Source organism: Oryctolagus cuniculus, chromosome 1, assembly GCF_051225735.1.
Source record: "Oryctolagus cuniculus isolate XC-2025 breed Fujian yellow rabbit chromosome 1, ASM5122573v1, whole genome shotgun sequence".
In the NCBI taxonomy this organism is placed as follows: domain Eukaryota; kingdom Metazoa; phylum Chordata; class Mammalia; order Lagomorpha; family Leporidae; genus Oryctolagus; species Oryctolagus cuniculus.
The window spans coordinates 85,020,149-85,041,012 of NC_142867.1; the positions used below are offsets into that span (position 1 = coordinate 85,020,149).

General features: G+C 43.8%; 1 protein-coding gene and 1 long non-coding RNA gene across 33 annotated transcripts in view; one reads left to right on the forward strand and one right to left on the reverse strand.

Moving 5' to 3' along the window:
* Nucleotides 1–395: 395 nt before the first annotated feature.
* Nucleotides 396–10,600, reverse strand: LOC127492047 (uncharacterized). Its single transcript, XR_016233715.1, has 3 exons — nucleotides 10,484–10,600; nucleotides 7,158–7,277; nucleotides 396–501 (listed from the first exon to the last, which is right to left on the reverse strand). It is a non-coding gene; the product is annotated as an uncharacterized LOC127492047 (long non-coding RNA).
* A 38-nt stretch (nucleotides 10,601–10,638) lies between these two features.
* Nucleotides 10,639–20,864, forward strand: part of CEP295 (centrosomal protein 295) — a 58,122-nt gene continuing 47,896 nt past the window's right edge. For 7 of the 32 annotated variants that reach the window (XM_051850055.3, XM_070076744.2, XM_070076748.2 and 4 more), the window contains exons 1-6: nucleotides 10,723–10,861; nucleotides 12,448–12,584; nucleotides 14,954–15,087; nucleotides 16,194–16,394; nucleotides 18,381–18,505; nucleotides 19,194–19,287. In XM_051850055.3, coding sequence (XP_051706015.3) covers nucleotides 14,980–15,087; nucleotides 16,194–16,394; nucleotides 18,381–18,505; nucleotides 19,194–19,287 — 528 coding nt within the window. In that variant the 5' untranslated portion in view covers nucleotides 10,723–10,861; nucleotides 12,448–12,584; nucleotides 14,954–14,979. Of the gene's footprint in view, nucleotides 10,862–12,447; nucleotides 12,585–14,953; nucleotides 15,088–16,193; nucleotides 16,395–18,380; nucleotides 18,506–19,193; nucleotides 19,288–20,864 lie in introns of all 32 variants that reach the window. The other 25 variants (XM_008262602.5, XM_051850061.3, XM_008262610.5 and 22 more) reach the window with 13 other exon arrangements.

Here is a 20,864-nt window from a genome sequence, read left to right on the forward strand (position 1 = left end):
TGGCAATTTAAACAAACTTTTTTATAAGGCTTATTTATTTATTTGAAAGGCAGAGTTACAGAGAGGCAGAGGCAGAGAGAGAACAGTCAATAAGATAAATAATAATAGAATTAGAATAAATAGAAATGATATAAATAATCGTAATAGAAAAATGCACAAAAATACAATCTAGGAATTCACACAAGGCCGGCGCCGCGGCTCACTAGGCTGATCCTCCGCCTGCGGTGCCGGCACACTGGGTTCTAGTCCCGGTTGGGGCGCCGGATTCTGTCCCGGTTGCCCCTCTTCCAGGCCAGCTCTCTGCTGTGGCCAGGGAGTGCAGTGGAGGATGGCCCAAGTGCTTGGGCCCTGCACCCCATGGGAGACCAGGATAAGTACCTGGCTCCTGCCATCGGATCAGGATCAGCGTGGTGCAGTGGCTGCAGTGGCCATTGCGGGGTGAACCAACGGAAAAGGAAGACCTTTCTCTGTGTTTCTCTCTCTCACACTGTGTGACTCTGCCTGTCAAAAAAAAAAAAAAAAAAAAAAAAGGCTGGAATTCACACAAACAACTGATATACAAATGGTTGATAAATATATATTATATGTATTATATATAATATATAAAAACTTTTATATATTTTTTATATATTTATATATAAATATATATAAAAAACCTGTGGGGCCGGCACTGTGGTGTAGCCGGTAAAGCCACTGCCTGCAGTGCTGGCATCCCATATGGGTTCGAGTCCTGGCTGCTCCACTTCTGATCCAGCTCTTTGCTATGGCCTGGGAAAGCAGTGGATGGCCCAAGTCCTTGGGCCCCTGCACTGGTTTGGGAGACCAAGAAGAAGCTCCTGGCTCCTGACTTCGGATTGGCGCAGCTCTGGCTGTTGCAGGCAATTGGGGAGTGAACCAGTGGATGGAAGATCTCTCTCTCTCTCTCTGCCTCTCCTTCTCTCTCTGTGTTAACTCTGACTTTCAAATAAATAAATAAATCTTTTTAAAAATGCAAATAATCCCAAAATGTCAACAGAAATTAAATATTCATATTACTGAATATCAAAAGCATTTTAAAAATTCCTTTTGGCAAGTGTTGGGGCATGGCCCTGTCATGCATTCTTCTTTCTTTTTAAAGATTTATTATAGGGGCTGGTGCTGTGGTATAGTGGGTAAAGCACCGCCTGCAGTGCTGTCATTCCATACAGGCGTCTGTTGGAGTCCTGGCTGTTCTACTTCCAATCCAGCTCTCTGTTGTGGCCTGGGAAAGCAATGGAGGATGGCCCATGTCCTTGGGTCTCTGCACCCATGTGTGAGACCTGGAGGAGGCTCCTGGCTTCTGGCTTCAAATTGGCACAACTCCGACTGTTGCAGCCATGTGGGGAGTGAGCCAGTGGATGGAAGCTCTCTCTCTCTCTCTTTCTTTCTCTCTCTCCTCCCTTTCTCTTTCTCTGCCTCTCTGTAACTCTGCCTTTCAAAAAAATATTTATTTTATTTATCTGAAAAGCTGAGTTGGGGCTGGTGCTGTGGCTCACTTGGTTAATCCTCTGCCTGCAGCGCTGGCATCCCATATGGGCGCCAGGTTCTAGTCCCGGTTACTCCTCTTCCTGTCCAGCTCTCTGCTGTGGCCTGGGAAGGCAGTGGAGGATGGCCCAAGTGCTTAATTCCCTGCACCCGCACTGGAGACCAGGAAGAAGCACCTGGTTCCTGGCTTCGGATCAGCGCAGCGCACCAGCCATAGCAACCATCTGGGGGGTGAACCAACGGAAGGAAGACCTTTCTCTCTGTCTCTCTCTCTCTCTCTCACTGTCTAACTCTGCCAAAAAAAAAAAAAAAAAAAAAAAAAAAGCAGAGTTACAGAAAGAGAGGGAGCTGGGGGAGAGGGAGAGAGAAGGAGTTAGAGAGAGATCTGCCATTCATCGGTTCACTCTCCAAATGCCAGGCTGGGCCATGCTGAAACCAGGAGCCTGAAACTACATCCAGGTCTCCCACATGGATGGTAGGACCCCAAGTACTTTCACCATCTTCCCTTGCTTTCCCAGGCACATTAGCCGGGAGCGGATAGGAAGCAGAGCAGCTGGGACTTGAACTGGTGCTCTGATGTGGGATGCCGGTACTGCAGACAGTGGCTTAATGCACCACACCACAACTCCAGCCCCACTCTCATGTATTCTGTTGATGGGAATATAAATTGGACAAAGATATCAACTATGTCTTTAATATTCTTACCCTTGGAGTCAGTAATCCCACTCTTAAGAATCTATCGTAAGGAGATAATTGCACTAGAAGATGAATACTCATTCATTTATTCAACAGATACTTACTGAATCCTTATATGTGCAAGGCCTTAAATTAGGATTTAGGGCTAACTAACTTGTAGTCAAAGAGAATGAAATAAACAACAACAAAAAAATCTCTGCCTTCAAGAAGCATAGCTTATAGTCAGGGAAGTCAAGTGTTTTTTCATTATGTATATCCTGGTGATCAAGAAAATAAAGATAGAGTTAAGGCGATACAAAATTGGATGTGGTGCCTCTGCCAGATGATTAGGAAAGGTGTCTCTCTTGGGGACACATGTGACCAGAGACTTGAAGAAAGTAGAGAAACAGGGCATAGAGACTTGTGAAAGATGACTCCAAGCCAAGAGCAGGTGCAGAGGTAGAGCCTGCTGATGTGACTAAGACCCAGTAAGGAGGCCAGTGAACCTGGAGCAGAGTGAGGGAGGGCTAAAGTGGTAGAAGGTGAGCCTGGTGTATGTGCATGGAGGGAGAGGAGAAGTTGGGGAGAAGCGAGGTGGTTCTTGGAGACGATGCAGGGCATCACCAGCTTTGGTAATGCCAGTGAATTTGACTGCCAATGAGACAGGCAGAATTGGAAAGTTTTGAGCAGAGCAGTGATGGGCTTTAACTTGCATTTGTAAACATTCCCTAGCTACAGGTAATGAACAGTCTTGAAACAGGCAGAAGGAAGGAAGGCAGGCAGGCAGGTGATTTGGAAGCCATGGTAATTATTTAAGTTAGATTTGCTAGAGAGGGGACCATGGCGGTGTTTGGAAGTGGTTGTTTTTCAGATGATTTGAAGATAGAGCCATCTGGACTTTCAGGCAGAGCGACACGAGTTGTATGAAAAAGAAGAAGTCAAGGGTGACTCTGAGATCTGTGGCTGAGAAGTATGGTGTTTATTGAGATGGGGAAGCCCTAGGAGGAGAAGTGGATACAGTGAGGTCAGAGAAAGCAAGGGGGCTTTCAGCTGATCAACTTTGAGATTTCTACTAGCTATCTAAGTAGAGATGTCAAGGAAGCAGTTGGGTTGTGAGTCCAGAGTTTAGGGAGAAGCCTTGGCTGAAGTATGCGGATGGTGTTGATCCCTGAGATTGGACAGGATGACCTAAGGAATTAACATAGATAGAGAAAAGAAGTGTGCTGATTGAACCCTGGGATACTTCAAAATCTGGAGGTTGGGAAGATGGGAAGAAACAAGCTAAAGGGACTGAAGAGCAGTAACCAACAAAACCGGAGAAACCAGAGAGTGGTGTCTGAGAAGGCAAGGGAAGATTTCAAGAAAGCAGAGAATGATCTGTGTCAAATGCTGCTCACAGAACCAGATGGGTGGGAGGACAGGCCAGCAATAGGCTTGACAACACAGAGCCAGCCCACTGGCAACTGTGAGGACTGCCCATGGAGGAATGTGGATGAAACTTGAAGGGAGAAGGTTGGAGAGAAGCAGGAGAGAAAGCGAGATGTGTTGAAGCTCAGGGTGGAATGACATTACAGAAATTATTTTAAAAGATGGGAGCTATAGTACCATAACCTGTTTGCTAAAGACATGGTATAGCAGACAGAGAAAATATGACAAAAGGAAAAGTATGGATGACTATTAGATTAAGGGAGATGAAATAGGACTAAATTAACAGAGAGAGGATACCTTGGATAGAAGCAAATATGAGCAATTTACTCTGCAATCCTTATAGTGGTAAAAAGAAAAAGACTCAGGAAATTAATGAAAAGTTTGTCAACAGGTATCAAATGAGTAGATTTAAGATGTCTCCTGGGGCCAGCATGGTGGCATAGAGGGTAAAAGCTACCACCTGCAATTCTGGCATCCCGTAAGAGTGCCAATTCGTATCTCAGCTGTTCCATTTCCTCCCCCCTTTTTTTTTGACAGGCAGAGAGGACAGTGAGAGAGAGACAGAGAGAAAGGTCTTCCTTTTCCATTGGTTCACCCCCCAATGGCCGCCGCGGCCAGCACACTGCAGCCGGCGCAACTGGGACAGAATCCGGTGCCCTGACCAGGACTAGAACCCGGAGTGCCAGCGCTGCAGGCGGAGAATTAGCCTATTGAGCCACGGCGCTGGCCAAGCTGCTCCATTTCCAATCCAGCTCCCTGCTAATGGTCTGGGGAGCAGCAGAAAATGGCCCATGTGCTTGGGTCCCTACTTCCCATGTGGGAGACCTGGAAGAAACTACTGGCTCCTGGCTTCAGTATGGCCCAGCCCTGGCTGTTACATCTATCTGGGGAGTGAGCCAGCAGATGGAAGACTCTGTCTCTCCCTCTCTCTCTGTAACTGTTTCAAATAAATAAGTAAATCTTTAAAAGAAAAGATGTCTGCTAAGTGTGATACAATAAAATACAATGATTAAAATTGATGGTTAAAAAATAATGAAAAAACTGATGGTGAAGATGCTGAGTATTTATTGACCTAGTAATTGTGTGAGTATGCTATCTGCTTGCACCCCTGGGGCAAACCTGGTAGGCTAGAGAAGACAAAGGGGGGACCCGCTCTGATCAGGAGCAATGGTGCTGCCTGGCTTATTCCTATTTCTGGCGACCCTGGTCCCACTTGTCTTGTCCAAAGAAGGAGGATTACTGAGAGTAGGAAAAGAAAATTCCGGAGTCTTCTCAATTACTGGCAAACATTCCAAAGTTTGACTAGTCTGCCATCTAGTGGCAGATGTTATCATTTCCACCACATTTCCCCCAACTAGAGTTGAAAGAAAATGCTCATAAAGGGTGTTGCTCTCTGAGGTATTTGCCTCACTGCCTACTACGTATGAATCCTACACCATCATGTAAAGAGTGGCGGGTGCCTCAGACTGGCCCCTTCCTTCCTTGTGTTAAGGCTCAGAAGGTCCTTCTCAAAATGCCACATGATACCTAGGAAGAATAATCTATGCAACCTTTAGCTTAAATCCAGTCTGCCTGCGGAATGAGACATGGAGTAGACCACTTTTACAATGAGATAAGGATTAGGAAGGTCCAAGAGAAGTTAGCTATAAGAGTGAGTCAGAAGGGGGTCATGGTATCCCAGGGCTGGAGAGCAGAAGGCAGATATCTCACAGGAGATAGATGTGACAAGACTGCAACATAGGTCTTAAGGGAAAATGATGAAAACTTTGCTAGCCCCAAATGGACTCCCTTTAACGTTTTAGTATGCACTCATGCTGGCCCAAAGAGTTTCAGATTTGGGGTCAAAAGACTGGGGATTCAATCTCCGTCTTGCCATAAGCAAACTTTATAATACCAGGTGTATTAGTAAGTCTTTCATTACATGAACTGCGAGGAGTTCATTACATTACCTGCGAGGAGCTTCTTGGGAAGGAATAGGTTTATTTCAGTTTCCCAATTGAGGTTCACAGTTCAAGACTGGGCAGCTTCAGTCTGGCATCTTTATAACAGGTGAAGAAACTGACTTTTTTTTTTTTTTTTTTTTTTTTTTTTTGGACAGGCAGAGTTAGACCATGAGAGAGAGAGACAGAGAGAAAGGTATTCCTTCCGTTGGTTCACCACCCCCCCAAAAAAATGGACGCTATGGCTAGCATGCTGCGACAATCCAAAGCCAGGAGCCAGGTGCTTCTTCCTGGTCTCCCATGCACGTGCAAGGCTTAAGGACTTGGGCCACAGCAGAGAGCTGGACTGGAAGAGGAGCAACCAGGACAGAATCTGGCGCCCCAGCTGGGACTAGAACCCGGGGTGCCGGTGCTGCAGGTGGAGGATTAGCCTAATGAGTCGTGACGTCGGCCGAAGAAACTGACTTTTAAGAAGTGGTGGGCCGGCACTGCGGCTCAATAGGCTAATCCTCCACCTTGCGGCGCTGGCACACTGGGTTCTAGTCCCGATCGGGGCGCCGGATTCTGTCCTGGTTGCCCCTCTTCCAGGCCAGCTCTCTGCTGTGGCCAGGGAGTGCAGTGGAGGATGGCCCAAGTGCTTGGGCCCTGCACCCCATGGGAGACCAGGAGAAGTACCTGCCTCCTGCCATCGGATCAGCGCAGTGCGCTGGCCATAGCGCGCTGGCCGTGGCGGCCACTGGAGGGTGAACCAACGGCAAAGGAAGACCTTTCTCTCTGTCTCTCTTCACTGTCCACTCTGCCTGTCAAAAAGAAGGAGAAGGAGAAGGAGAAGGAGAAGGAGAAGGAGAAGGAGAAGAAGAAGAAGTGGTAACTAGGAGCTGGCGCTGTGGTGCAGCAGGTTAAAGCCCTGGCCTGAAGTGCTGGCATCCCATATGGGCGCCGGTTCTAGTCCTGGCTGCTCCTCTTCTGGTCCAGCTCTCTGCTATGGCCTGGGAAAGCAGTGGAGGATGGTCCAAGTCCTTGGGCACCTGTACCCACGTGGGAGACCCAGAAGAAGCTCCTGGCTTTGGATGATGCGGCTCTGGCCATTGCGGCCATCTGGGGAGTGAACCAGAAGGTAGAAGACCTCTCTCTGTGTCTCTACCTCACTCTGTAACCCTGTCTTTCAAATAAATAAAATAAATCTTAAAAAAAAAAAAAAAAGAAAAAAAAAAAGAAGTGGTGGGCCAGCGTCGTGGCTCACTTGGCTAATCCTCCGCCTGTGGCACCAGAATCCCATATGGATACTGGGTTCTAGTCCCAGTTGCTCCTCTTCCAGTCCAGCTCTCTGCTGTGGCCTGGGAGGGCAGTGGAGGATGGCCCAAGTGCTTGGGCCCTGCACCCACATGGGAGACCAGGAAGAAACACCTGGCTCCTGGCTTTGGATCAGTGTAGCTCCAGCCATAGCGGCCATTTGGGGGGGGCGGTGAACCAACAGTAGGAAGACCCTTCTCTCTGTCTCTTCCTCTCATTGTTTGTAACTCTGTCAAATAAATAAATAAAAAATCTTAAAAAAAAAAAAAGTGGTGACTAAGCTTAAAAATCAGAATTGGTAAAGCCAGAAATACAAACCCAGGCAGTCCAATGCTGGGTCCAAGATCTTAACCATATTCAACGCAGGCACTTGAATGCTGGCCAGATTCGTTCCACATGCTGCTGCTGTAGGACGGAATCCATCGTTCAGATCAGCTCCTGGGGAATCACACGTTGGGGAAGTTACCTGAGGAAGCTCCAGGTTCATATCCCAACATGAACTCTGCTGGCCCCAGTAAGAAAAATTCCGGGGGCTGTCACTGTGGTGTAGCAGGTAAAGCCACCGCCTGCAGTGCTGGCATCTCATATGGGTACTGGTTTGAGTCCCAGCTGCTCCACTTCCAATCCAGCTCTCTGCTATGGCCTGGGAAAGCAGCAGAAGATGGCCCAAGTCCCTGGGCTCTTGCACCCACGTGGGAGACCTGGAAGAAGCTCCTGGCTCCTGGCTTTGGACTGGCCCAACTCCAGCCATCGCAGCCATCTGGGTAATGAACCAGTGGACAGAAGACCTCTCTCTGCCTCTGCCTTGCTGTAACTCAGCCTTTCAAATAGAGTCTTTAAAAAAAAATTCCTGTGAAAAACTAATTGGCCCAATTTAGGTGATGGACCCAATTCTTGGGTCAATCACAATGGCAAGGGAGAGACAGTACTGCAGTTTGTACAGTCTGGGTCACACACCTACCCCTGTGGCCTGGAAGACTGCTTCTGTGCCACAGTTGTAGAGAAAGGTGTGGGACAGAAAAAAATAAAAACATGTATTTACCTCTTTAGAATTTAACAAAGTGCTCTCATGTGATTCAGACTTTTTAAGTCTCACAACCACCTTGTGACCATGGCAGATCAAGTATTACTATGGAAAGAGTGGTGGGTTAAGATGGCCACTAATTCTTTATCACTCCCTCCATTGATAGATGGAGTTCATTTCCCCTTCACTTGAATCTGAGCTAGCTCTATGATAACCAATAAAATGTGGCAGAACTTACTGCAACTCCTTTTCCGCCTCATTTTAAAGACTTGCAGCTCCCACTTCATTTCTCTGGAAGCGCTCCCACTTAGGCGCTCCCTCTCAGAAACGTGCCAACACACAGTAAGGTGTGAAATCCATATGGAAAGGTCACATGTCAAGGGCTCCAGCCAACAGTTCCAGCTGACCTCTCAGCTGAAAGCCAGAATCAACTGCCAGGCAGAACCAGTGAGCCATAGTGAATCTCCCAAGGTGGTTTGGTTGGCAGCAACAGAGAACCAAACAGAAACGAAGACTTACTGGTTTGAAGTATCAGTTAGAAAGAATCAGAGTCGTGCTGTTAAGATACTCTGCTCTGACTCCAAGCCCCCTGGGTTTTCTTTGATTCCTCACTACATCTTATTAAAAACAGAACAAGCCTCAGTTCAATATCTCTGCCCAGGATGCAGGTTTGTGAAGTAGAGCGTATAATTTGTTAATTCATTCAGCTGGTCAAGAAACCTTTCGGAAGCTCTATATGCCAGGCAATGGAACAAAATGCACTCATCCTCTCAAGGGACTCAGTGTGAGCTACAGGGAGCCTCATAAATAGCTAGTTTATTAAGAATTCATGAACGCCATGATGGGGAATGTGAAAGGGACTTTTGGAACCCATGGCCAGGTCCCAAATGCAGCCTAAGGAATGAATAATAAGCACATTTGTTGGATGTAGAAAGGTGGTATCTCTGCGCCTGTGTTGAGGATGTTGACAAACATGTTTAAAATGAATGCAGTTTGCACCAAGATAAATGTGACAGGAAGTGGGGAGAGGGTGGGAACAAAGTTCCCCAGTATTTGGGAAGAGGGCATGAATCGTAGCCCTGGCCCCACCTGTCATTTACAGGTGCTCCTGGCCAAGTCTCTGAGCCTCTGGGTGATTTAGCAATCTGGGGTGTAAATCTGTGATGGGGGTTGGGGGTCATATTATTTCTTCTTCATGTACTTGGCAGTTCCTTCTTCCAACTCCTTTCTTTTCTTTTCTTTTTTATTTTAAGATTTATTTATTTATTTGAAAGGCAAAGTTGCAGGGACCCAACAACTTGGGCCATCTTCTACTGCTTTCCCAGGCCACAGCAGAGAGCTGGATCAGAAGTGGAACAGCTGGGTCTCAAACCAGAGCCCAGATGGGATGCCAGCACTGCAGGTGGTGGCTTTACCCACTATGCCACAGTGGAGCCCCCCCCCACCACCAATTTCTTTCCTTTAAGTTTTGCAGTTCCTCAGAGTTTGGTCTTTAGCTCTTTGGTTGTTTCATCCTGCAAATTCTGAGTGATTTTGTCCACTCCTCCAGCTTTTGCTATTATGCATAGGGCAATGAAACTCCTGTAAGGTTAGCCCAATTCTCTTTGTGGGTTGTCTCTCAACGTCTCCATCTACTGATTGCATAGATGTTCCACAGGCACATGAAATTAGGCAGAGATGAGCTCATCACCTTTGCCCACTTAATTAACCCCCCCGCTTCTGATTTCTCTGTTGAGGATTAAGAATCAATATCGCTACCCACACTAGCGGCCTGTGAGATTAACTGTGGTCTTGATTTCCCTCAACCTTACATGCCATTTTTTATCCAGTACTGTTGATTCTGTGTCCTAAATATTTCTGGAACCCACACTTCTGTCCAGATAACTTATAAACAGCTCTAATTCAACATATTCAATGCTTACCTCCTAACTGCTCCTCTTCCCCTGTGTTATATTAAAATGTTATCTCGATTCACTGAGTTGCCAAACCTGGAACTTGGGGATCATCCTTAATTTCTCCTCCTCTTTTGACTCCCATAACTAGCTATCCAACAATTCTGTGTTTGGCCTCTTGTTAGCCTCTTTATTTACCTCCTCATCTCTATTCCCCCAGCTGTAATCTTCATCCCCTTCAGCAGTATCCTATTCAGTTTCCCTGCCTTGTCTTCACTCCATTTTCCACTGTTGCCAGATCTGATCACGTTTGAAATCTCTCCTTTCCTCTCCCCTCCAACTTTCTAATCCTTTGAATCCCAGTATGTTTATCCCAGTATTCTGCAAAATCTAAGATGGAAATCATAATCCACTTACATGAGTCTCCCCTGACCTGGCTCAGTGCTCTGTGGCACAAAACAGGTAATATGAACCTGCGCTCACCCCCTCACTGGTCATAGGTTACAGCAGATAAATCTAGGATATGGTACATCAGACCTCCGAAGGCACAAAATAGCCAACTAAGCCTCAGGATTTATGCGCTGGAAGAAGCGTTAAATGAAACCTCTTGGCCATTAAGCGCACACAACAGGACGAACGAACTCAGTGCATAAAAGGACGCATATTCTAAGACATATTCATGATGGGGCCTTACGACTAAAGTCACCCTCGTGGCTTTGGGCAAATACCTTCCCGTTTCTGGAATTCTGCTTCCGGATCTGTAATAAGAGCATATTATTGAGCGAGAGGAAGTAAAACTTCAGAGCTGCGGGAGGTATGAGAAATAATGGGCCTCTACGTAGGGCGGGTACGTGCTGGTGCGCATGCGCGGGCAGCCGGGCTCAAGCGCCGCTCGGCCTTCCCGGCGGCCTCCGGGGGAGGCGGGGCCAGGCAGCTTCCCGCGGTTTAGTCCCGCCATTGGCGGGCGGTTTGAATGACGGAAGTGACGAGAGCTCTGCGATGGCTTCCCCGCAGGCGCACAAACGGCTGGTGGGAAGCTGATCCGTGGGGGCCGCTGGGGCCGGCTTGGCTGCTAGAGCTCCGGACTCTGCGCTGCGTGCCGTCAGGTGAGTGACGGGTGCACGGTCTTCCTGGCCACCCTGGGCGTGCACAACCCCCTGAGGCGGAGTTGCTGGGCTGGTGGTCCTGAGGCATTGCGTCTCCCGGGGCGCCGCGTCGCGAACGCTGATCGGCCCGCGGTTCTCAGGGCCCCGCAGGCCGCGGACCAGGCTGCGGGGCGCTGGCGGCTGTTAGGGGCTCCCGGCAGCAGTGTCTGGCCCACCCCCTCCATCTCCATGCGAGAGCCTGAGGCTGCCCCGGGACATCTTGCGCGCCCTGCCGCCCTCGGGTCGAGGGGGCTTCCCCTGCAGCCTTCTCGGTCCCTGAGCTTCCAAGCTGGGGACGGTCGGGAAGGGCCTCCGATGCTATTGCTGCGGCAGCTGCAGGTGTTTCCCCCGGGCACCCGCGGCCGTGGCCTGCAACCTGGTAGCCACTTAAGAGCATTGGCTGGCATCTTTTCATGCAAAGAGTGCCCTCTATTTTGGTGTCTGTCACTTTTAATGCCTCAGGTATTGAATTCTGTCACAAACTCGGATTTAAAACGTTTGAAGTCTGTAAAACTTACCGAATAGGTGGCAGTGTCACTTTTCAGTTGCATGATCATCAGGACAGGTGCTGGGGTCAGTGTTATTCCGTCATTTACACAGTGTAAAACTGAGAAACACAGAGAAACTGAGTGACTTGACTGGTGTCTTCCTGCTAATAAATGACATTGTCGGATTTTGAACCCCAAACTTTTGAGTTTAGTATTAGTTTTGTGATCGTCACGTGCCTTTACCATTTAATCGGCAAGACCAATACTGTCTTACAAGGTAAGTACTATCGTCCCTATTTTGGATAGTAAAAATGTACAATTTAGGAATCTGTACTAGTAGGAATAAATAAATAGGGCAGGAGGGAGGATTTCCCTAGGTAAGATTGCAGTTGTTAAGTGTAGAAGGAATAATGGAAGTAGAAAATGATACTTGATAAACACCACTGTAATTGGTTGACAGCCTTCAAAGGATATTGCACTTGGTAGGCAAAATATGAGAAACCTAATGTTTATGTAGTCTCTACTGTCTCTCTGTCAGAAATGTATGGCTTATAAGAGACAATAGTAACTACAGTGGAGAAACCTGGTTAGACACCATCTTGACCAGGTGGTCCCAAGCTCCATCCCATTGTCACTGAGAAGCGTATGTCATCGCTTCTGTTGTGTGCTTGCTCTCAATGTGAACCCCAAGTCTAATCACAAAAAAAACAATTTGGACAAATCCAAACTGAGGGATGTGGAACAAAACCAGCGGCCTTTTCAGAAATGTCAGGGTCTTGAAAAGAAAGACAAACCGAGGAACCCGCCTGGATTAGAAGAGACACCACAAGTGTGGCAGCCAGCAGAGTGTAATTCACAGATCTTCTCTTGGAGGCTGTGACTGAGTGGTGGGAATACAAGGTGGGCCTGTGCTGGAGAAACCCACCGAAGGACTTGCTGAACCTTTCTTAGATTTTGTGCCTTAAGAGGCATCCGCCCACTCTTCCCTCCCAGCGTCAGGTTTGCACTGAAACCTGAACCTCCACCTTTTACCAACTGCCTTCCTATCTCCCTTCGCAGGCCTTAATAAACTGTGGGTTTAACTCCACCTTGGCATCTACTTCTTGGAGAGCCAAGTTTCAGTGTATTGTCCTTGGATGGGGACCCAGGCCACAAAATAGACATTAGTGGCCCAACTGATGTGAAATTTGAATAAGGTCTGTAGATTTAGTTGAATTTTGTGCCAATGTTCATTTCCTGGTTTGATCCCTGTACTGTGGTTACATAAGATGTTTACATTTGGAGAAGCCGGGGAAAGCTGTGTAGGATTTCTAAGTCTGAAGTTTCTAAATAAGTTAAACATTCAAAAAAAAAATTATATGGTAAGAGGAAATATCTTAGAAAATAAAAGTAGTGTGTGTGTATACATATATATGCCTCTAGCAAATGAGATGGTGGGTATTCAAAAGAATCAGAAAAATTGTGCTTTTTTCTTTTATATTGGCGTATAACTTAGAATAAAACATACCAACCTAAATGTACCATTTGAGGAATTTTTACGTATGTATACAACTTTGTAATAACTATCATATAGACAAAAAATATAGAATATTATCTGCCCTCAGCAAGCTTTGCTGTGCCCCCTTCCTCATCCATAACCTCCAGAGAGGCTACTTAACCTCTTTCATGATGGATTAGTCTCTCTTGCTCTTAAACTTCATTCAGTAATATTATACCTATCAGATACATCAGGAATTAGTGTAATATGAATATGAATGCATTTTAAAAGACCTTTGGATAAATTGATAGACATATTTTGAGGACTAAATTTAATCATGCTCCCCCCGCCCCTTCGGTTCTTTTCTCTTTTTTCAGTTCTCACAAAAAACAGCAGCTTAAATAAAATTTTTCTAAGCCCACGTGTTTTAGCATGTTGGAAATTTGGGAAGCATTTTGAATAAGGGAACCTGGTTCTTCTCTTGCCCTTTTCTCTGGATATTGTCATTTAGGGCAAGTCCTTTAACCCAAGAGGCCTTTGTTTCTTCATGTATAAAATGAGAAGAATATGCAGCACTTTATTTACCATTACTAAATGAGCAGAATGCATTGGAAAAGATCTTTAAATGTCAAGATTTTTAACTAAGCAATAAAAAAAGGTTATTCCATTTTGACCTCAGAGTCCTCTTGGAAGATACCTGAATGACTGCTTATACCTGTGTAGCACTTGATGCAAATGAACTCAGTGAATAAGTCATTCAATCAACATGCTTGTTGAAATTCCTTACTTTCAAGATTCTTGGGCTGTGGGCATAGAATGGAGACTACCTATTCCCATTCTGCTGGATAATTCACAGGAAAAAGTTAGTCCTTGTTAAGTAACAACTTCATAGCGCTTATTCTGTTTATACCTAGTTGAAAACATATCCATCCTTAATATGTGAAATACTGCCTGGTATTTGTTACTTACTACATTAATTTGACTATTAAAATTTAAAAACTATATAGCTGCTATCCTTAGGAATCTAGCTAGAAAGGACAAACGGTAATTTGTGAAAAACTGGAGGAAGCAATGCCAAGATAGTGTAAAATCAGTACTCATATGAATGTACAGATAGGCAAATCAGTAGTGGGTGAGTGAGTGGAGCAGAAATGACTTAAAGGACAGCTTCATGGAAGGAGTGAGGCTTCAGCTAGCTTCAGAAAGATGTAAGTATCCAGTAACACAGTTTACCTGGTCATTGTGAGGTGGCTGAGAAATGTTGACTTGTCCCTGATAAAATTACGCTTGTATGTATATGTATGTATGTTAAGTGCATAAATTTTGGAAGTGGCAGTAATGAGGAAAAACTGACAATGGAATTACTTGGATGGTTTTCAAGTTGTAGAAACTGTAGAGTCTTACATTTTTTTCCATTTCTACTCACCCCTTCACCCTCCCACCTCCAAAAGGGGGGCATGTCATAATTGAGGGAGGAGAGTGAGAAGAACTGAGTGTAAATAGTAGCAGTAGAATAGATCTGGGACTTTAAACCCTTGGTACCTTCAAGCAGTTATTTGAAAGGAATGTTCAAGATGGTCATTTGTTTAAAAATCATGCCATCATAATTACTAAAGGACCATCTACTGTAGAGTGTAGCACACGGGATTGATTTAGCGATTCCATGAGATACCAGTGATACTTGATCAAGTTAGATAAAGCACACTGGGAGTAAAACTAGGGACTGGGAGCCCCTGACTGTATAGCATACTTGCTGGTTATGAACAAGTTATTGAACTCTAAAGTGTTAAACGGTTGTTGTGAAAGCATTTATGCTATGCTAACACACTTTTTTGAAACCATGTGTTTTTGTTTGTATGTGGGTTTTTTTGTTGTTGTTTTTAATATGTGCTAGGTAAACTCTGGAAATGCTATCAGGAATAAGTCAGGTCTGAGATACTGTAGGAAAACAGTAACCTGCTATAGATAGGGAAGAACTTTTCCAAATAATTCTGATCTATTTTGTATTTCCTTTTTCCCACCCATCTGAAAAGTACTATTCTAAGTACTGGATTTATAGATAATTTTGCTTTTTTTTTTAAAATTCAGATTATTTATATTTAAAATACACAGAAATGAAAAGAAAGGTAGCAAATGCTGCCAAGCTGAGATTGAGTCCTAATGAGGAAGCCCTCATCTTGAAGGAAGATTATGAAAGACGACGAAAACTAAGATTGCTACAGGTATGGTTTATTTTGGATTAACATTTTAAATTTTTTGCCTCCCCCAAATTATTATTATTTTTTACATTAAAATATTCTAAAATGTTGCATTTAAAAGCCTTTTCTGAATGTACAAGAGCCCTGCCTCTTTTGTATTGATTACTTTTGGAATATTTAATAAGTGGGCTGAGGTAGTAAGTAGATTAGAGAAGAGTTGGAGAATTAGTATTTGACTCAAATATTGGAAAATAGTTATTTAAATATTCATTTTTAAATGATCTATAATTGATGAGTATTACAACAGGCATCTAGGCCAGCGCTGCGGCTCCCTTGGCTAATCCTCCATCTGTGGCACCGGCACCCCGGGTTCTAGTCCTGGTCGGGGCGCCGGATTCTGTCCTGGTTGTTCCTCTTCCAGTCCAGCTCTCTGCTGTGGCCCGGGAAGGCAGTGGAGGATGGCCCAAGTGCTTGGGCCCTGTACCTGCATGGGAGACCAGGAAGAAACACCTGGCTTCTGGCTACGGATTGGCGCAACGCGCCGGCTGTAGTGGGCATTTGGGGGGTGAAACAACGGAAGGAAGACCTTTCTCCATCTCTCTCTCTCTCTCTCTCTCTCACTGTCTAACTCTGCCTGTCCAAAAAAAAAAAAAAAAACACAAACAAAACAAAAACCAGGCATCTTAGCATGATTTTGAAGAAGACTTCAGTAGGTTTGTTTGCTGAAACAAATTAGGAAGTTGTAGATTATTGTTAAGTCTTTACTTTTGGTGGCACATATTTTAGGTGCAATTACAGAGTTCTCATCTGGTTCTGTTGTCCTCTGGGCTGTGAATTTTATTGAATTGTGTTTACCATGTTAGCCTTTTATAGGTTATTAGAGTGGTAATGGCAGTCCCATTGGGGCCTTGGGGTGGAAAACAAAAGCATCAGAAGATTTTAAAAGTAGTCTTAAGATGTTGATTTTGCTACATCAGATGGATTTATTACTTTACATAGCACATAGTACTTACCTAATACAAGATGAATATTCAAAAGGATTGATAGCCCTAAACTCAAAATTTTGTTTCCAAATAGTTTCTCAAACAAGTTTAAGCTTCCCTTCGTGTAATCTGTTTATTCATTCTTAGGTTCGAGAACAAGAAAGAGATATCGCCTTACAGATACGAGAAGACATAAAACAGAGACGAAATCAGCAATTTACTCGTTTAGCGGAGGAGCTAAGGGCAGAATGGGAGGACTCACAAACTCAGAAAATACAGAACTTGGAAAAACTGTATTTGGCAAGTTTAAGAACTATGGGAGAGGGACATCGACAGGCCAAAGAAAATGTGAGTGAGAACTTATTTGGCTACCTGATTATGGCAGTAATATTAGTTAAACATGGTTGTTGAATGGTTCTTTAATAAAAATGGTTTCATGTATAGAACTTCTTTTGCACAGCTTGAGCCTTTTCTAATCAATTTAATATAACAGGAATAATAGTAGGTTCATTTCTTAGTAAAAATCATGTCAAATAAATTCTGACTTCCTGTGATGTATAAATTAGCACTATTTTCTTATAGTACTTATCTGTCTTTGTAAATAAGCTAATAATCTTTTGACACAGAAATTCATCTTAAGCATTTTGAACAGGTTGAGGGGAGTGAATTCAGATTTCCTATTTCGTTATGATTTCTCATATTCTACACATGTATAGTTGAATGTACATGTATTTGGGTTTCATTCAAAAGTAATAAAATTCTTTTCTTTTTTTAGAGATTATTTATTTATTTGAGAGGTAGAGTTACAGTGAGAGGGAGAGGCGTAGACAGAGGTCTTCCATCGCTGGTTCACTTCCCAAATGGCTGCAACGGCTGGAACTGCACCGATTCAGAGCTAGGAGCCAGGAGCTTCTTCCAGGTCTCTCACGGGGGTTCAGGGGCCCAAGCACTTGGACCATCTTCCACTGCTTTCCCAGGCCATAGCAGAGCAGGATCGGAAGAGGAACAGCTGGGACTAGAACCGGCATCCATATGGGATGTCAGCGCTGTAGGCAGAGGATTAACCTGTGCCACAGTGCTTTTTGATGAAAAGTCCAAGTAGAACTTACTCAGTATTTATGACTTCTCTGAATGTATTTTGATATATTTATTGTAAATTATGGTTTGAAAATACTAGTTTGCAGTCCCAGAGTAAGTCACATAATAAAAGCTGTTTCCAAAGGGGAGTCCTTGATAACTAGTGAAGAAAACAAAGTATCTTTAAGGGGCTGGCACTGTGGTGTAGCAGGTAAAACTGCCATCTTCAGTGCCAGTATACCATATGGGCACCAGTTTGAGACCCCGGCTACTCCACTTCTGATTCAGCTCTTTGCTATGGCCTGGGAAAGCAGAGAATGGCCCAAGTCCTTGGGCCCCAAGTCCTTGGGGACCGGAGGAAGCTCCTGGCTCCTGGCTTTGGAACAGTGCGACTCTGGCTGTTGTGGCCAGCTGGGGAATGAACCTTCTGTCTGTGTAACTCTGACTTTCAAATAAATAAGTAAATTAAAAAATAAAAAAGTATCTTTAAGGTCTGTGGCAATCTCTTTTTGGTCCCTGGGTTTAGTCTGTTTTCAGTAATAACCTTGGGTTCTGACATCATATTTTTATAGCTTTATGACTCTGGGACTGCCGCCATTAACTTTGTACTTTTGTGTAGTGTCTCCCAAACCTTAGTTATTGGAATACCACCTTCCTGATTTTTGCCATGACTAGTTTTTAATTTACATGGGCTCATTTGTTTATTAATTTTTTAAATTTATTTGAAAGGAGAAAAGAGAGAAACATGCAGAGATCTCCTGGTTCATTCCCCAAAAGTCCACAATAGTTTCTGGGGCTGGGCTAGGCCAAAGGCAGGAGCTCAGAACTCAAGTTGCATCTCCCACATGGTGACTTGGATCCAAATACTTGAGTTACCACCTGCTGCCCCCAAGGTGCTCGTTAGCAGGAAGCTAGAATCAGGAACCAAGCCAGAACTTGAACCCAGGATGCAGGTGTCCGAAGTAGCATCTTAAACTCTGAGCCAAATGTTTGTCCCTACAAAGGACCCTTTTATTACTTAATTTAACCTTGTCCCACACAGTTTATAATAATCTTAAATTACGACATTACTAAGTTAAAATATTTGTGTTTCTCCATAACCCTCCATGTGACATTGATACCATTACCATGCTTTGGGAAATACTTCTGTGTTATGTAGGAAGAGGATGACAAAATGAAAAAGCCACTGCTGGTATCAAATAAGATGTAGTTCTGTGTATCTTCTGAAACATGACATTTTAAGTAATGTATTTTTAGGAACCTGACTTGGATGCTGTGGCACGACGGGCAGCAGAAAGGAAAAGAAGAGCACAAATGAGGCATAAAGAGGCCCTAAAACTACAGAAAAATCAAAAAGAAATATTAACAAAAGAAAAAACCTGGTAAAGTGACCATTTTTACTATATTCTCATCTAAAACTGACATGGCTGGAAGTGGAGGCCACATAGGATGATTTATAAGCAAATATTAAGTAAAAATCATTCAATATACCTGTTGCATTTGTTAAAGTTAATGCAGTGGTATAGTAGTTTGCTGAAGTGAACATGGTAATGGATAAACTTTCTCTTGTTGTGATTTGAATATTTCAAGTTTGGAAGCAGTTACTTAGTTTTTGGAAAAAGCATGTTTAGTTCAGCATATGTGTCAAACAAAATCTGATGTAAAAATAAAAATTATGGTTAACATTGAAAGAAGTGGCAGGCTTAGTAGAAGTCATTAGTGAATATTTTTGCATGTTGGAAAGATTAAAAACCTTTTAATTTGTCAGAAGTCATTTGACTAGCCCATGTTTATCAAAATTTCTAGTTTTTTTGCTCTAAACTCTTAACTAAAGAGCATTAGATATTTGTGGATTGATTCGCATTGTGGAGCTTTATGTCATTAATATGTCTCTTTAAGTAGGTAAACTTTTTTTTTCATGTCCACTGTATGTAGTCTGTTCGTTAGATGACATATTGAGCCTATAGGATCAGACTGGGAGATTTGTTGAGATCGTATGACATATATTTCTTACCTAAAAGTTATATGATGTTACCTGAGGGATTAATTGATGACATGTTATTTTCTAAGGCATATACAAGCTCGAAAGGAAGCCCTCCTTATGGAAAAAGTGAGATCTACCAAAATTGCAAGTCTGCCACCTCCTCCTCCAACTCTTTTTGAGGTAAATTTTTGGTAGGAACTAGATTATATCATTCAAATACCATTGAATTCAGTGAAGGTCAAGATAATTATAATTTGTGTAGGCCTTTAATTGTACAGCAATGTGTGAGTATATTTAAAGTATTTAAAAGTGATCCTAGATATCATTTCACCCATAATTACTTTATTATGTATGTATCCCTGATGCTTAAGAATTTCTTTTTTTACTATGATAGTAATGTTGCTCCCAATATTATCTAATACCCAGTATTCGGTTTTCCCCAATGCTGTCAAAAGTTTTTGTTGTTGTTGTTTGAAAGTTATGGTTTTTTTTTTTTTTTTTTAAATTCTGCTTTTTAAAAAAATGCCCTTTTTGGGCAGATGTTTGATCTCCTGGTTGAGATCCTGGTTAGGATGCCAGGCATCCTACATTGGAGCACCTGGGTTCAACTACTGGCTCCAGCTTTTTTTTTTAAGACATTTAATATTTATATTTATATTTGTTTGAAAGGAAGAGTAATAGAGAGAGAGAGATAGAAAGATATTCCATCCACTGCTTCACTCCAAATGCCCATAACAGCTGGGCTGGACCAGGCCAGTGCCAGGAGCCAGGAATTCCATCCTTGTCCCCCATGTGTGTGACAAGGATTCAAGTACTTCAGCCATCATCTGCTCCATTCCCGAGTGTGTTAGCAGGAATCTGGATCAGAAAGGGGATACCCAGGATTTGAACCAGGCAATCTGATACTGATTGTGAGTGTCCCAGGTGGCAGCTTAACCCTGTGTGCCACAATGCCCAGGCCAAGTCTGCAGCTCCTGATTCCAGCTTCCTGTTGATGCAGACTCTGGGGAGGCAGAAATGATGGCTTTAAATAAGGCTCCTGCCACTTACGTGGAATATATAGGTTGGATTCTTAACTCCTAACTTCAGCCCTTCATGTTCAGGGCATCTGGGGAGTGAACCAGTGGATGGGAGTGCCTCTCTTTCGCTAAATAAATAGTGTTCTTGGGGCCTATGTTGTGGCATAGAGGGTAAAACTGTCGCCTGCAATGCTGGCATCGCATGTGGATGCTAGTTCAAGTCCAAGCTACTCTACTTTTATTCAGCTCCCTGCTAATGTGGCCTAGGAAAGCAGTGCAAGATGGCCCAAATGCTTGAGCCCCTGTACCCACATGGGAGACCCACATGAACTTTAGGCTCTTGCTTTTGCCTGGTCCAGCCCCAGCTGTTGGTGGCCATTTGGGGAGTGAAGCAGCAGATGGAAGATCTCTCTCTCATTCTCCCTCTGTCTCTAACTCTGCCTTTCAAATAAAGAAAAATCAGTCTTAAAGTACTAGTTCTTTTGTTCACATTAGCTTGTTCTGGTTATTGAAATGGCTATTTGGATGATTATTAAAGTTACACAGTAATTTTATTGGAAAAGTGAAGTAGAAGTAAAAATAAAATCCAAAAAGAGAGGGATATCTCACTTAGTTGCATATACAAGTATAGTTTACTTATGTGCAATTGGCAGTAAGTTCCAGATATTTTCCTCTCAGGTCTTTCATTTTGTCAGCCTTCCTGCTTTTATGCTGAGCCATCTGCCTTATAACATTTGA